General features: G+C 43.8%; 1 protein-coding gene across 2 annotated transcripts in view; it reads right to left on the bottom strand.

Moving 5' to 3' along the window:
* Positions 1-16,940, bottom strand: part of RINT1 (RAD50 interactor 1) — a 27,185-nt gene extending 10,245 nt beyond the window's left edge. The window contains exons 1-6 of one of the 2 annotated variants that reach the window (XM_056573529.1): positions 16,806-16,940; positions 13,669-13,900; positions 8,376-8,617; positions 8,032-8,205; positions 7,773-7,928; positions 447-603 (exon numbers count right to left, since the gene is read on the bottom strand). In XM_056573529.1, the coding sequence (XP_056429504.1) occupies positions 447-603; positions 7,773-7,928; positions 8,032-8,205; positions 8,376-8,617; positions 13,669-13,860 (921 nt within the window). In that variant the 5' untranslated portion in view covers positions 13,861-13,900; positions 16,806-16,940. Of the gene's footprint in view, positions 1-446; positions 604-7,772; positions 7,929-8,031; positions 8,206-8,375; positions 8,618-13,668; positions 13,915-16,805 lie in introns of both variants that reach the window. The other variant, XM_056573531.1, reaches the window with a different exon arrangement.

The raw sequence follows: 16,940 nt of genomic DNA, 5'->3' as shown, positions 1-16,940 counted from the left end.
AGGCTTTAGCAATGCTCTTGTAGGAAATATCTGAAATTGTGGGATCTAGGTACATTGGGGGAGATTGATCAAAACCTGTGCAGAGGAAACGTTTACCAGTTGCCCATAGCAACCAATCAGATCACTTTTATTTTTTAGAGGCCCTCTTCAAAATGAAAGAAGCAATCTGATTGGCTGCTATGGGCAACTGGTCAACTTTTCCTCTGCATAGGTTTTGATAAATATCCCACATTGACCTTTTTGGGGCATGTTGAGGCTGCTGTTGACAACACCAAGACCACATTTGTGCTTTTTTTTAGTGTAGTGATGTTTTCAATTTATTTCAGATATTCATTTGTATGCACGGTATGATATTATCATGAGATATGCATTTTTATGGCAGCCTTGAATACAAATATGAATAAATGTAAATATTCTCGTGGTGGTAGGAAGCAAACAGTCCTTACCTTACTTAAAACATTAGTTTGTCTGTTTCCAGTAAAATGATAGCGGAATCTTTTCTGTAGAGGAGATAACATTATTTGAATTGGGAGAATGATAGGTGAAGGTTCTGGAAGAGAATATTTCTCTGGCATCTGTTTAGGTTTACTTATTAATTCATCTCTAGGGATACATGTTAAGAAAATATCACTTAAGTAGTTAACTTAGACATGTGTTATTCAGTTAAGTAACAGCAAGAACCCCTGAAAAATAAAGGGGTTGTCTGGGCTTTTAAAATGATTAGCCTATATTCCAGATAGGCCATCGGTGTTGTAATACCGGGTGTCTGATTCCTGGTACCCCTGTAAACAAACTGCTTGAAAGGTCTTCTACAAATGACCTGGCAACACTGCATTACTTTGCACTGCCACTACTAAATACATGGTGATGCATGAACAAGCAGCAGTAATCACGTATAAGACAGCAGCACTCCCAAGAGCACTGTGGCCCCTTCAAATAACTGGGAGTCAGAGCCCCAAAAATTTAGGAATTCAGGTAACCCTGGCAGTGCACAATTATGTTTTGAGTAATCTTTTGCCCTGTTAGATAAGAGTGCCCAAAAAGGGTCCGTCTGGGGTTAGTGGCCTCTGTTAGAGGTGGGAAGAGCTAACTTAACAAAAATTGTATAGTGGAGTGGGATTGGAGGGGTGTACTGAGGAGTAGGTGTGCTGACACTACCCTTAATCCACATCATTTGGCACTGTCCCCTTCTTATACCATATCGGTGGAAGGTGACGGCTTTCAGACACAGGTTATATGGTACTCAACTGCCTCCAAGTCTAAATGTTGTATAAAGGGCCTTGTAGGCTGTAGTGAGGAATTAGCTGAACCAGAGGTGGAAATTTTAAGAATACTCCATTTAGCAAGAAAACATATTGCCCAATATTGGATCCATCCCACTCACCCCACTATTACTGACTTTGTAACACAAGGTCATATTTTTATGTACAATTTAAGATAAATAAATTAAAAAATCTGTTTATATATATAAAAAAAAGCAAAAAAAAAACAACAACAACGAAAGGGACAAATTCTACTGCAGACCTTTGTCTTCATACGAAAAAATGTATATTACACAAAAAAAAAAAAAACAGTAAGCAGCAATAAAAGGGATTATCTAGGTGTAGAAAAACAAATAAAACTTCTCCCTAAAACGTCACTAGCCGTCACAGTATGAACCCTCAGACCCCGACTGATCAAACCTTTTTTTTAACTGTAATGACTGTCAAAAGTTAACACATAAAAAGGTCAGGAAACACCTTATTCTCCAGTTGTTTAGCAAGATACCGGAATCTCTAAAGAACAATTTGAAAAGAAAAAAAGAACACCACAGAGAACTACAGGGTGGGAAATTGGAGGGTGATGTCATGGGCTCAACAAAAAACACGTAATTTAAAAGTACGTAATTTAAGTTTTCCCATTCGCTGTATGACAGCACCCTTGAAGAGTAGAATAGACTAGTATAACTATAGCCTGTAGAACTTGCATCAAATGCAAGATCCTCTTTGAGGGAAAGATTCAATCTATGATGATTAAAAAATGTATGTGGTGACCCCCATGTGGCTGCTCTGCAAATCTGATCAATGAAGGCTGCTGCCCTCTGTGCTTCAGTAGAGTGTGCCCCTAAACCCGAATTAATTGGCTTTTCTAAGGCAGAGTAAGAAAGGTTAATAGCCACCTAGCCACTATAAGGATGCTGCCTTTACCTTATTCTTGCCCTGAAACAGAATAAATAACTGCTAAGATTTCCTCCATGTTTCTGTAGCATCGTCTGACATCAAGATAATGAAATCGAGGCTGTCCCTCATTTGCACAAAAGGAAGGCAGCACAATCTCCTGAGATCGGTGAAAATCTGACACTACTTTTTGTAAAAAGGCAGGGTCTGGAGAGATAACCACTCTTCATCTTGGATACACAATAGAAAATAGCTGTGATTTCTCCTACCCTTCTAGCTGATGTAATAGCCAATAAGAAGGCTAATTTGATAGTATGCATCTTTACTGATAACTCATCCAGGGGTTCAAAGCTCATCAAAGATGACAAAACCTGATTTAAATCTATCAGCTTCTCTAACAAACCTCTTTACCCATTGGTGGTCAGCCAACTTGAACTCAAATAGACTATTTAATGCCGAGATCTGAACTTTAGTAGTGCTCGGTCTAAGGCTGCATTCACACCACGTTTTTGCAATACAGTTCCCGTATAAAGTTTTTTTTCAAATTCAAAAAGGGTTTTATTGAAAGTAGTAAAAGTGGCAGTACAATCAGCAAGTAATCAACAGAATAAGCAGAACATGGAAAAGAAAAAAGGAGTCCGGCGGCCAGGGGAGGCCCAATGGACAGCAGTGCAATAATGCTCAATCATATTACATGTGATATAGCAAAAAGAAGCAACAGCTAGAAGGTTCCACAATAAGTAGTGTAACAAGCAATCATCCAGGAGCAACAAATAGCACCCTAGGCACAAGGGCCAGGGTTTCCCAGATAGGACGAATACGAGTTCTAATGTGGATTCTGATACCAAGTGCTCCAATGGAAGTACAAAAGAGAGAAACAGCGAACAGGTACAAACAGTTGTGCGGAGAAAACAACATGTAATATCAGGAAGGGGGAGAGGGTCAGGGAAGGAGGAAGAGGTATAAGAGTCAGGTACTGAGCAGTGGAAGAGGGGCACACAAACAAGGAGTGACAAGAAAAGGAGAAAGAAAGAAGAGGAAAAAAAAAAAAAAAAAGGGCGGGGGGAGGGAAGTAAGGAGCTGGGAACCAGCGGGGCCACAACACATCACAGATGTAGTAGATATAATTAATACGGAAACTCAGTCATCATCAGGATGAACCGATATCAACTCCTCCATCTGACGTGAGTTGGCTACTTCCGACAACCATTCGTCCAACGTAGGGGGGTCAACAGACCGCCATCTTCGGGGTATCACTGCCTTCGCAGCCTGAAGGAGATGCCTCGCCAGAGACTTCTTGTACTTAGCCTGCGCCATGGGAAACATAAAGAGTAGGGCTGCTGCAGGGGTGTGGGGGACACTAATCCCGGTGACCTCCCGAACAACCCGGAGGACCGATTGCCAGAATGTAGTGAGTTTAGGGCAGCTCCACCAGACATGCGTCATAGTACCCTCCGCCACACCGCATCTCCAGCAAACGCTGGGGACCGAGGGATACCAGCGGTGAAGCGGCGCTGGGACACGATACCAGCGAGTGAGAATTTAGTTCCCGTATCAAGTTTTTGATGAAAAACGGATTCCTCAAAACCTGACTAAACTGTATCAAAACTTGTGTACAAATTTCAACCCGTATACAGTTAAAAATGATGTCCGGTTGCATCCATTTTTTAAGAAAAAAACAAATAGGTTTTTAGCTTTTCACTCCATTTTGAATAAAGTTTCACTTGTTTGATTGAAATTCCAAGAAAAAAAACTGTGCAAAGTCAAAAACCAGATGGTGAAAACCGGATGGAACCGTACGCACATATGGTTCTGTACAGTTCCCATTGACTCCCATGTTAGAAGAAAACACGTATATGGCTTAATACAGTTTTTCACCCGGACCAAAAACCGTGGTAGGCTACGGTTTTGGGTACGGGAAAAAAAACTAACAAAACCTTACAGGATGCAAAACGGACACAACCTGATGCATCTTTTGGCATACGGTTTTCAATGGAGAGTCAATGCAGGCGGTTTTCAATACGGTTCCATACGGTTTTCACATAGAAAACGTATACGGGAACTGTATTGCAAAAAACGTGGTGTGAATGCATCCTAAGACCCTTTTCTAGACCTGCTTGAAGGAAATTAAGGCAGGGGTTCTCAACCAGGGGTACATGTACCCCTAGGGGTTTGCCAAGGGTTATGCAGGGGTACAGCAATTTGCTGATAAATACCGGCCATGCATTGGCCAGTATTTGTCAGTACAGAGCAGGGATTGGACGATGCAGTCGCCGTGGCAGCTCACTATATTGTACGGCCACGGCCACTTTTTGTGAGCTGCTGTTGCTGCCGTGCGACGTCCCTGATGTTGCGCGGAGGTGCCGGCACAGTGCAGAAGGATGTCACCCATCAATGTGGCCCTCCAAATGGGATAGACACAGGCCTGGTAAGCATGTTAAACTAAGTGTAACAACGCAGTATCGGAGGGTGTTATTGTATGTATCTCATATATTGGCCCAAGGGGATCGGAGGGGGGAATAATGGCAGAAGTGGATTAAGTATTAGAAAGGTAAGCACACGCCATTATGAAATTAAGTACTTTTATGACTTATTTTGTCCGTGGGTACCCCTTGCGCGTAAGTTCTGCGCCAACTTACGTAAACGCAAGGGGTACCGCAGACATACTTTCACTCTTTGGGGGTACAGTCGTGAAAAAGGTTGAGAACCACTGCATTAGGGGGTTCTAACACATTCACCCGGCCCTCTACAAAAAGATTTTCATATTCTCAAATAAATCTCTTAAGTAACCTTTTTCCTATGAGCTAATAATGTAGATATTACCTGCTCTGACAGGCCCCTATCTCAGTTGTCGCTCAATAGCCATGCCGTCAGGTGTAAATTGTTTGTTTCGGGTTGAAGGACTGGTCCCTGAATAAGAGGGTCCGGGATCTGAGGAAGGACCCATGGCAAAAATTTCTCTTTAGGGACCATTCCCCCTGTCTGAGTTAGTGACAACTTAAGAAATCAGCCTTTACATTCCAACTGTCCTACAGGAGAAGACATTCTGCATAAGCAGGGGCTGGCATCTGTCGTGATGAAAAATAGATCTGTGAGTACCCAACGAATGACTCTGGATAAATGGCTTCTTCTGACCACCAAAGAAGGGATCTTAAGGTTACCAGGGATAATACTATCTCCTTGTCCAGAGAGCTGAAGTATCTGGGCCTGAAGGGTTCTTATATGATATTGAGCCCACCTGACTGCTTGGATGGAAGAGGTCAAAACTCCTAAGACTGACATAGCCTTTCTTATAGTGATATTCTGCATGGTCAATACTTCCCTGATCATAGTCACTGGGCCTCATTTACTAAGAGTGTAGGTTTTTTTGTCTGTCAGGTTTTTTTTATTGTCCTCTTCTGTTTTCCGTTCGTTATTTACTATTTTGTATCACATTGATTTTTCTTTTTTTTGTGCACAAGTGTTTAATTTTGTCCACATCGAAAGGGAGAAAAAAAAAAAGGAGTGAATAAACCACAGTGTCTCTTCCGGCCTTTGAGCAACTGAGGAAAGAGGCCAAACCACAATATCCAGACAGAGGTGTCAGCAGAGAGCATTGTGGTCAGACAGAAAAGAACAACTAAACTCCCTCTGTAGCATAGAACAGCTGATAAGCCCTGGAATGATTATGATAATTCAATAGAAGTAATCTACAAATCTTGGCAAATAAAGTTCAATCATAGCACAAGTAGAAGAGGATATTCATCGGAGCACTCACCTCAGACACAAGGTTCGTCGTGGAGGAAAAACCTTTTATTGTATATTTCCAAGTTGGTTTTTACAATAAAAGGTTTTTCCTGCACAACGAACCTGGTGTCCGAGGTGAGTGCTCCGATGAATATCCTCTTCTACTTGTGCTATGATCAAACTCTATTTGCCATTGTGAAGCACCACAGACACCGAGTGAACACAGTATAGACTGCACCTCACCTGCCTGCCAGCAGGAGACACATTGTGCGAGATAGTGAATCAACAACGGTGCCAGGACATCTCTCCTTGTGTGTTAATCTACAAATCTGTTTAATTTTATGGAGCCAGTTGATATGAAAAAAATTGTGCTTCCCTAGAGTATACCTTGAAATTTGGGTTCCAAATGTGCTCTTGGAACCATGGCGATTTTATTTAAGAAATAACACACTTTTTCACTAAATTTTAGAAAAACTTTTAAAGGGGTACTTCGCTGCTCAGCTGGAGCTCATGACGTCATAGCCCCACCCCCATAATGCAAGTCTATGGGAGGGGGCGTGACGGCTAATAAGACCTAAAAAGAAAAGAAGCAAAAAAAAATTTACTATCTGGAAACAAACCCATAATAAACCATACTAAGAAAAATCATGCTTACCCTGCATATTTCTCACAAAAGATGGAGTCTCCTCCTCCATGACCTTGTTCAAACACGAACCACATAATGATTTTGTATAAGTGCTAGCAAGTTTCCTTCTGCAAACTCCACACTCTCTTGATTTATTCTCTTTTTTTAAGAACTTCTCTCGCTTAAAAGGCATCCAAAAAAACATTGCATGAGCCTAACAGCACTCGATAATTTTGGGCCACAGACCCCTTTACCCACAGCCTTATCACCGCTTGCACAGACTCCTGGGTCTCCGCACGCTGCAACTGCTTCTCCATGCTGCTAGTCATACAGCAGGGTTACCAAACAGAAACTGGCCATCTCCATTTTTCAGCATGCACTTCATTATATAATGGGCCCCTTCCAGGTGCGTGGGCCGAAGTTTGCCTAACCCCTTCCGGGTCAGGGGGACCAATAGAAACTTCTCCTGGTTGCTTCCCTCCAATGCACTCTGCCAGTGACGTCATCAATGTACGCCAGGGTCCCCACACATAAGAACCCTGCACATTCCGCTCTGTGACTTCCGCACTATGCCTACACCAGTGGAGAGCACACTGGATAGAGTACCTTGGAATCTGCAAAGGGAAAGTAACCCAGGATGACAGTCCAGCAACTGCAGTGGCTCCTCAGGGAGGCCTATACCGCAGGGTCGATGTTCCTGAGCTACAGACTGCTGGCCAGGGCCCTGCTGTCCTTGCTTGTATTTGTTACCTGAAAGAAACAAACCTGCCTCCTGCCCCGGGACAGAAAACAGAACTGGAGAAGAAGGGGTTGAATGACCTTTTATGTGTGACCCTTTTTAACTGTTTCATGTCCCAAGGGAGGAGGGAGAACACTCTCCAAAGGGTGCTGTCTTAGGCCCCATTCATATGATGTTTTGGGTCTCCACCACAGTATACATCAGGATACCTTCAAAAAGGTACTATACATATACAATGGTATACAAGTGGTCAGAGACTTTAATAGACCGAACATAGATTACTTTATGACTACATTTTGTCTGTTTTACAACCATACACATTTAATAAACAGTTTACTTGTGACTATGTTTTGTCTGTTTTAAAACTGTAAAATCAACTGTTTCCGTTTTTTTTTGCAGATAAATGTAGTATACTGTGCTTGTGTGTCACAAGCCTAGGTGGTAAATGTCTATTGTGGAACACCCTCTTTTCAAGACCTATAAATATCAGTAACTCCATGTTCACTGCATATTTTATAAAGGATACGAAATTTGAAGCTTTAGGAGTTGAGTGAAGAGTGTTTCCAAACTAGTATAGACCTCTGTTACACTTCCTGATGATGATGATGAAGGAACTGGTGTCAGTGGCAGATGAGGACCAACAAAAGGCCAGTGTAACTGATTTAAGACTTCCTCAAAGTCACTACATTAAAAATAAAAGTGGGGTATGAACTTACTGAAACACAACATACTACATAAAAAAGCACCAGGCATATTGCGGTAACAGAGCAATCTGTCACTTTTACCTTGTCAATTTATCTTTCAATATTTTGTGCCAGAACTGAACTGTAGATGTGATAAACTTCAACAGATGAGTGCAGGATGAGTGCTGTAGCTTAATAGCTTGTTCTGTCATAGATACCAGAGTACTGGCAGCTTCGGCTACGTTGTTAGTCATCAGATGTTGTTGAATATTATCGCTGAAAATAAAAACATACCTTGTGATAAAACATTAGCTCACCTAAAAATTAAAAATACCACAAAGAGCAATGAAACCTAACTGTTAATATTTAGTGAGGCTTAGCTGCACTGGTTTCATTACATTGTTTAACAACCAGGACAGCAGTCTATGCCATAGCCTCTTGTTTACCTTAGTTCCTCAATATGTGAGATCCATTTTAAGTAAGAAAGGTGTCTCTCAACTTCATTGATCTGGTCTGTTAGTGCCCCTAAATCATCCATCCATGGTGCCGCCTCTTCCAGGTGCTTGCTGATGGATTCACTCACAGCGGCTTCTCTTTCCAGAAGAGCTGTGAGAGTGGACTGCGAATTTTCTGCATTGTACAGGGAAGCCTGAATTCGTTTCGGAGCCTCAGAAGAGATGGTCAGAACCTGACGATGAAAGTTATTGTTTAGAGCTGATAAAATAGGTTAACATTTTAGAGCAGTGGTTCTTAACCTTGTTGGAGGTACTGAACCCTACCAGTTTCATATGCGCACTCACCGAACCCCTCTTAATTGGAAAAATAAAATATGATTTTTTCAAATCCAAAACATAGGAGGTATATATTTAAGTATATATTTATACATAGGTGCACAAAATGAACAGAACCATTAACCTCTTCAGGACATAGGGCGTATGGATACGCCCTGCATGCCGAGTCCTTAAGGACCGAGGGCGTATCCATATGCCCGTGGGAATTCCGGCCCCCACCGCTAGCCGGTTGGGGACCGGAGCCGGATGCCTGCTGAAATCGTTCAGCAGGCATCCCGGCATATCGCCCAGGGGGGTCATTATGTCCCCCCATGTCGGCGATCGCTGCAGATCGCTGGACAATTCAGTCCAGCGATCTGCGGCGATTCCGGGTCAATCGGGTCTCCAGTGACCCGGTGACCCGGAATTACTGGCTGTTCGGGGCCGTCTCTGACGGCCCCGAACAGCCAGAGCCTGCAGGGGTGAGGTGGCACTGGTGCCACCTCACGATCGCCCTGATTCGTCGGCCGGATTACCGGCCGACCAATCAGGGCGCCTGCTGCGGGTGTCAATCCCGCACCCGCTCCGCCCCTCTTCCGGAGGACGTGAGCGGGTGCGGGACGTGCACCCCGGGTGCTGGGGACCCCGATCCCCGGCGCCCCTGTTGGGATCGGGGCCCCAGGAGCAGCTGCGGCGGCGGAGACGACGAGGGACTGACCTGTGCGGCTGGATCGTTGGAGGTGAGTGACAGCCTCCTGCTGTTGCTTAGCAACAGATCCCAGCATGCAAAAAGGGCATGCTGGGAGCTGTAGTTATGCAACAGCAGGAGGCAGACCACCACAACTCCCAGCATTCCCTTATGGGCATGCTGGGACTTATGGTTTTGCAACAGCTGGAGGCACATTCTTTCTATGGAAAAGTGTACCTTCAGCTGTTGTATAACTACAACTCCCAGCTTGCACAAACAGCTAAAGTGCATGCTGGGAGTTGTAGTGGTGCATCTGCTGGTTGCATAACTACAACTTCCAGCATGCCCGTTGGCTGTCGGTGACTGCTGAGAGTTGTAGTTTTGCAACAGCTGAAGGCACACTGGTTGTGAAACTCAGAGTTTTTTTTTACCTAACTCAGTGTTTCACGACCGGTGTGCCTCCAGCTGTTGCAAACTACAACTCTCAGCAGTCACCGTACACCATGCACCGTACATGCTGGGAGTTGTAGTTTTGCAACAGCTGGAGGCACACTGGTTGTGAAACACTGAGTTAGGTCACAAACTCAGTGATACATAACCAGTGTGCCTACAGCTGTTGCAAAACTGCAACTCTCAGCAGTCACCGACAGCCAACGGGCATGCTGGGAGTTGTAGTTATGCAACAGCTGGATGTCCCCCCCAATGTGAACGTACAGAGTACACTCACATGGGCGGAGGATTACAGTAAGTATCTGGCTGCAAATTTGAGCTGCCGCAAACTTTCTGCTGCAGCTCAAATTGCCAGCGAGAAACTACTGTGAACCCCCGCCCGTGTGACTGTACCCTAAAAACACTACACTAACACAAAAAATAAAATAAAAAGTAAAAAACACTACATATACACATACCCCTACACAGCCCCCCTCCCCTCCCCAATAAAAATGAAAAACGTCTGGTACGCCACTGTTTCCAGAACGGAGCCTCCAGCTGTTGCAAAACAACTCCCAGTATTGTCGGACAGCCGTTGACTGTCCAGGCATGCTGGGAGTTTTGAAACAGCTGGAGGCACCCTGTTTGGGAATCACTGGCGTAGAATACCCCTATGTCCACCCCTATGCAATCCCTAATTTAGGCCTCAAATGCGCATGGCGCTCTCACTTTGGAGCCCTGTCGTATTTCAAGGCAACAGTTTAGGGCCACATATGGGGTATCGCCGTACTCGGGAGAAATTGTGTTACAAATTTTGGGGGGTATTTTCTGCTTTTACCCTTTTTAAAAATGTAAAATTTTTGGGAAAACAAGCATTTTAGGTAAAATTTTTTTTATTTTTTTTACATATGCAAAAGTCGTGAAACACCTGTGGGGTATAAAGGTTCACTTAACCCCTTGTTACGTTCCCCGAGGGGTCTAGTTTCCAAAATGGTATGCCATGTGGGTTTTTTTTTGCTGTCCTGGCACCATAGGGGCTTCCTAAATGCGGCATGCCCCCAGAGAAAAATTTGCGTTCAAAAAGCCAAATGTGACTCCTTCTCTTCCGAGACCTGTAGTGCGCCAGCAGAGCACTTTTCACCCCCATATGGGGTGTTTTCTGAATCGGGAGAAATTGGGCTTCAAATTTTTAGGGGTATTTTCTGCTATTACCCTTTTTAAAAATAAAAAATTTTTGGGAAAACAAGCATTTTAGGTAAAAAATAATTTTTTTTTTTTACATTTGCAAAAGTCGTGAAACACCTGTGGGGTATTAAGGTTCACTTTATCCCATGTTACATTCCCCGAGGGGTCTAGTTTCCAAAATGGTATGCCATGTGGTTTTTTTTTGCTGTTCTGGCACCATAAGGGCTTCCTAAAGGTAACATGCCCCCCAAAAACCATTTCAGAAAAACGTACTCTCCAAAATCCCCTTGTCGCTCCTTCCCTTCTGAGCCCTCTACTGCGCCCGCCGAACACTTTACATAGACATATGAGGTATGTGCTTACTCGAGAGAAATTGGGCTACAAATACAAGTAAAAATTTTGTCCTTTTACCCCTTGTAAAAATTCAAAAATTGGGTCTGCAAGAACATGTGAGTGTAAAAAATGAAGATTGTGAATTTTCTCCTTCACTTTGCTTCTATTCCTGTGAAACACCTAACGGGTTAAAACGCTGACTGAATGTCATTTTGAATACTTTTGGGGGTGTAGTTTTTATAATGGGGTCATTTATGGGGTATTTCTAATATGAAGACCCTTCAAATCCACTTCAAACCTGAACTGGTCCCTGAAAAATACTGAGTTTGAAAATTTTGTGAAAAATCGGAAAATTGCTGCTGACCGTTGAAGCCCTCTGGTGCCTTCCAAAAGTAAAAACACGTCAATTTTATGATGCAAACATAAAGTAGACATATTGTATATGTGAACCAAAAAAAAAATGTATTCGTAATATCCATTTTCCTTACAAGCAGAGAGCTTCAAAGTTAGAAAAATGCAAAATTTTCAAATTTTTCATCAAATTTACGGATTTTTCACCAAGAAATGATGCAAGTATCGACAAAAATTTACCACTATGTTAAAGTAGAATATGTCACGAAAAAACAATCTCGGAATCAGAATGATAACTAAAAGCATTCCAGAGTTATTAATGTTTAAAGTGACAGTGGTCAGATGTGCAAAAAACGCTCCGGTCCTTAAGGCCAAAATGGGCTCCGTCCTGAAGGGGTTAAAGAACAAAACCATTGAGACACATTAGGCGCAGGCAGTGTTCCCCACACATTAGGCGCAGGCAGTGTTCCCCCACATTAGGCAGGCAGTGTTCCCCCACAGACATACAGCCTCCAGCCATATACAGTGTATGGCTGGAGGCTGTATGCCTGTGTACTGCCCACTTCAGTGCTCCGACCACCACTTCGGCTATAGTAGTAGGTCCCTGGACCAGTGGTCGGAGCACCGAAGATGACATGCCGCTGGTCACTTGCCAAGCTAGCCAGCGCGCGTCTTCCTCCTTCTCGATCCTCGGCGCCTTCATTTCTTTGGGCGCATGAACGGGACGTCAGTGACGTACCGGCATGTGCGCTATCTCCCGGCGGCCCCTGCGTTTTTTTTTTTTTATATCAGGTAATTTTTATTAAAGGTTTTTCAAACATTTTAAAACAACATACAAACAGTAAACCCACCCATCCACCCCACAAAGAAACCTTCCGTCTCTATCCCTTTGCAGCACAAAACACATTTGTAGTTAACCAAAAGGTATTAAGAAACTTCTGTCCCGATGATCAGTCTCCCTCGCACCACACACTCAGAACCACAACAAGCGGTACCTACAGGCGCTACAGCAAAACCACCAAAAGAGGGTAGAAAGAAAAATGTGAGTAGGAGAAAAAATAGAGTCACATTCACAGAACTCCAGCTTGTAGGCCAATCATAATACATAAGACAGACCAAGGATGTACAGTCATCTAGGAGTCAGTCGACGGGTGGTCAAAGTGGGTTACCCAGGGTCCCATCAAACTTCCTGACAACTTTACACTTAATCTTTATCCCTTTCTCCAAGCGCACTATCTGCGCTACTCTTATGATAAGATCAGGTACAAGCGGAGGAGACGGTCTGATCCAGAACTGCGCTATAAGTTTCCTGGCCTGATATAACACACGCTAAATTCCCACTTCTCTCATGGAGGGTTCCTGATCGCATCCAATAAGACCAAGTAAGCATACCTTAGGTGCATTAAGCAACGTCACCCCGTAAACAGTCTTAATAAGCCGTATCACATCATTCCAATATGCGTGTAAGACATCATATGTAACAAATGAGCCTCCAACGCGTCACACCTGGGGCAAGCAGAGTCAGACCGAACACCAATGTTATGTAGGAACAGTGGGGTTTTATACACCCTATGCAAAAAGAATAATTGTGATAGTCTATTAGACTCTGACAAAGACAGAGTAAGAGAAAGCACTATAGACCACTCCTCGTCACTCAATCCACCAAGATCTCTGGCCCCTGCGTTTTTAAACTTCACGCGGAGCCGCAGGGAGTTAATAGTGATGGGGGGGAATTGCCCCTTGCTACAGGACGGGCAAACACCGGCTCTGCTTGGGGCCCCAAGGAATTGCTTGGTTTGCCTGTCCTGTTGCAATGGGCCTGGAGTCGGGTGTGTGTCTTGACCTCCGCCGAACCCGTGAGACTGACTCACCGAACCCCTGGGGTTTGATCGAACCCAGGTTGAGAACCACTGTTTTAGAGGTAAAAGGAATGTCTACAAATATGCATCCATGCCACTTTATGAGCTAACATCCTTTCCATACCTGCTCCTCAAGGTGCTTTTTCTCCTCTGAAATTTTCTCAATTAGACTGGAGACTTTCCGCAAAGACTTGAAATCATTTCCAATTTCTTTCTCAACAAACTCACAGACATAGAATGGAAGATCAGATGTGTTTGGATCCAAGTTCTGTTGGATTGGCTTGTTCAATGCTTCTTTAGCTTCACCAGATGCCATATTTCATCAATGAGCACTATTGTGTTGAGACTGGTAACATCTAAAAAGAAACCTCTATATAAGAGATCAGAACAACATCAAATATTATCATTATTAACTGGAACATAGACCTTTCATAACTCTCCATGGAGAAAGGCCACACAAGAGGACTTGAACCAATCTGTTCTGGATATAGAAATGATTAGATATAGATTAAATATGGATTATTTCATATACTAGAGAATATTTGGATTTTGACCTTACTGCTAAAGAAAGCAAGCCTAAAACTCCAAGCAAATGATCCTCCGTAACTGATACGCCAATGACAAATCAGATTACTATGACACACAAGCAGGTTGTTACTTTAGAGCAGTGGTCTCCAACCTGCGGACCTCCAGATGTTGCAAAACTACAACTCCCAGCATGCCCTGACAGACGTTGGCTGTCCGGGCATGCTGGGAGTTGTAGTTTTGCAACATCTGGAGGTCCGCAGGTTGAAGACCACTGCTTTAGAGTGTACCTAACCTATTAAAGAGGTACTCCGCCCCTAGACATCTTATCCCCTATGCAAAGGATAGGGGATAAGATGTTAGATCGCCGCAGTCCCGCTGCTGGGGACCCCGGGGATCGCTGCTGCAGCACCCCGCTATCATTACTGCGCAGAGAGAGATCGCTCTGCACGTAATGACTGGCGATACAGGGGCCGGAGCAGTGTGACGTCACGGCCCGCCCCTTTCAATACAAGTCTATGGGAGGGGGCGTAGCAGTCGTCACGCCCCCTGCCATAGACTTGCATTAAGGGGACGGGCCGTGATGTCATGAGGGGCGGAGCCATGACGTCACACTGCTCCGGCCCTGTATCGCCAGTCATTACGCACAGAGCGAACTCGCTCTGTGCAGTAATGATGGCGGGGTGCCGCAGTGGTGATCCCCGGGGTCCCCAGCAGCGGGACCGCGGTGATCAAACATCTTATCCCCTATCCTTTGGATAGGGGATAAGATGCCAGGGGCGGAGTACCCCTTTAAGAAATGTCTGACACGTCTTGGTGACATATCAGTAGTTATCGGTGGGGTCCATTTGCTGAGACCCCCACCGATCACTAGAACAAAACGCAGAAGCACTTGGCTGAGCACTGCGTTCCATTTTTGCTCCGTTCTTATTGAGCACGCACTGAGCATGCAGTGTACGGATTTAATGAAAGTCGCATACACTATCATTGAATCCATAGAACGCAAGGAAAGCTGAGCAAAAATAAAGGGGCACAGTGCTCAGCGGAGTGCTTCTGCCCCAGTGATCGTGAAGGGGTTCAGCACTTGGACCCCCACCAATCATGTCGCTATTACATGTCAGAAGTTTGATAAAAGTTTAGGTATACTTTATAGGGGTTATCCAGAATTAGCTTTTTTTTTTCTTCCGGGAACAGTGCCACTCTTATCCTTAGTTTGTGTGTGGTATTGCAGCTCAGTTCCATTTATGTGAATATAGCAAAGGTGGCATCCTCTACGTTTAGAGGAAAGAAGGTTTCTGCGCCAGCACAGACGGGGGTTCTTTACTGTAAGAGCAGTGAGTCTGTGGAATTCTCTCCCGGAGGAGGTGGTCATGGTGAACTCTGTAAAAGAGTTCAAAAGGGGTCTGGATGCATTTTTGGAGAGTAATAACATCGCTGGTTATGTATACTAGATTCATAGGGACAGAAGGTTGATCCAGGGATTTATTCTGATGCCATATTGGAGTCAGGAAGGAATTTTTTACTCTAGTATTTTTTTGCCTTCCTCTGGATAAACTCAGTAGGGACTCATTAGGGTTATAGGTTGAACTTGATGGACTTTGGTCTTTTTTCAACCTTATGAACTATGTTACTATGTAATACCACACACAACCTGAGGACAGGTGTGGTGCTGTTTTTGGAATAAAGCAGCACCACACTGCTATGTGTGAATCCAGCCTTACAATATCAGTTTTGTTAAGAGAGCAGTCCACACAAAACGCTTCCAATGAAGCAGAACTAGAGCCCAGTGTGAGTGAGCAAAGCATTATGGGACACTTCTATGGTGTTTTAAAAGGCTGGTGTCACAGAATATATATAAATATATAATTTTTATTTTTTTTGGCTGGGTCACCGTAGTCACTTTTTGTATTTAAAAGACTAGGGTTTTTTTTGTTTTTTTTATTTAACTCTGAGTACAATTATTTAAAAGTGTACTTGCCAGAATAACCTATTACATCAAAGACCACAAAAAAAATATTTAAAAAAACGGGAAAAGGGCAATTGGTGCTAAAACCCCACTAATCACTAGTAAAAATGGTTTCTAACGTGTCAGCTCCTACATAGCACCCAGAATCAGAAGAGATTTCAGCTTTTTTCTTTCCTAGAGATGTAGGAAATGTTCCTTGTCTTGATCCTACTGATCTTCAGACATGTCCTTATGGCGCGCACATGCACATTGGCCTATGTCAGTGTTTCCCAACCAGGGTGCCTCCAGCTGTTGCAAAACTACAACTACCAGCATGCCCAGACAGGCAAAGGCTGTCCAGGCATGCTGGGAGTTGTAGTTTTGCAACAGCTGGAGGCACCCTGGTTGGGAAACATTGGCCTATGTTCTTGCTTATGGACCCCTTCACTACCTGCGTGCACTGGTCTCTCTCACATGGAAGCAATGTACTAGGGAGAGACCAAATGGGGAGCAATCAATAGAGGTGTTCCTTATTATTACTATCAAGTATAAAACGGCACTGGATTACAATGTAAGCAAAAACTACACAGCAGGGTAAAAAAAAAAAAACTCTCCTCAGCAGTAATAAGGGTGAACGTGCCCATTAACCCCAGTAATTGTTGTGGCAAACTGCAGAGTTTATATAAAAAAAATAAAAATAAAACATGCAAAAGGAAACCTGTCAGTGAATAGCGACACCCAGCACGTAATGTACACTCCACACACACAACTCCGGGGCAATGCAGGAGTACCTATGTGCCAGCTAGACGACACCAGCTACCGCAGTGTATGTGCCAAATCACAGGCTGCTGGGCACTGCTGATACCTCACAGACACATTCACAGTCCAACAACACGGCTGACACGTCATTTCCTGTAAAGTTTTTT

The sequence above is a fragment of the Hyla sarda genome, chromosome 4 (genome assembly GCF_029499605.1).
Source record: "Hyla sarda isolate aHylSar1 chromosome 4, aHylSar1.hap1, whole genome shotgun sequence".
Taxonomy (NCBI): Eukaryota; Metazoa; Chordata; class Amphibia; order Anura; family Hylidae; genus Hyla; species Hyla sarda.
The sequence above is the reverse complement of the archived record's forward strand: the minus strand, read 5'-3'. Positions and strand labels throughout refer to the sequence as shown.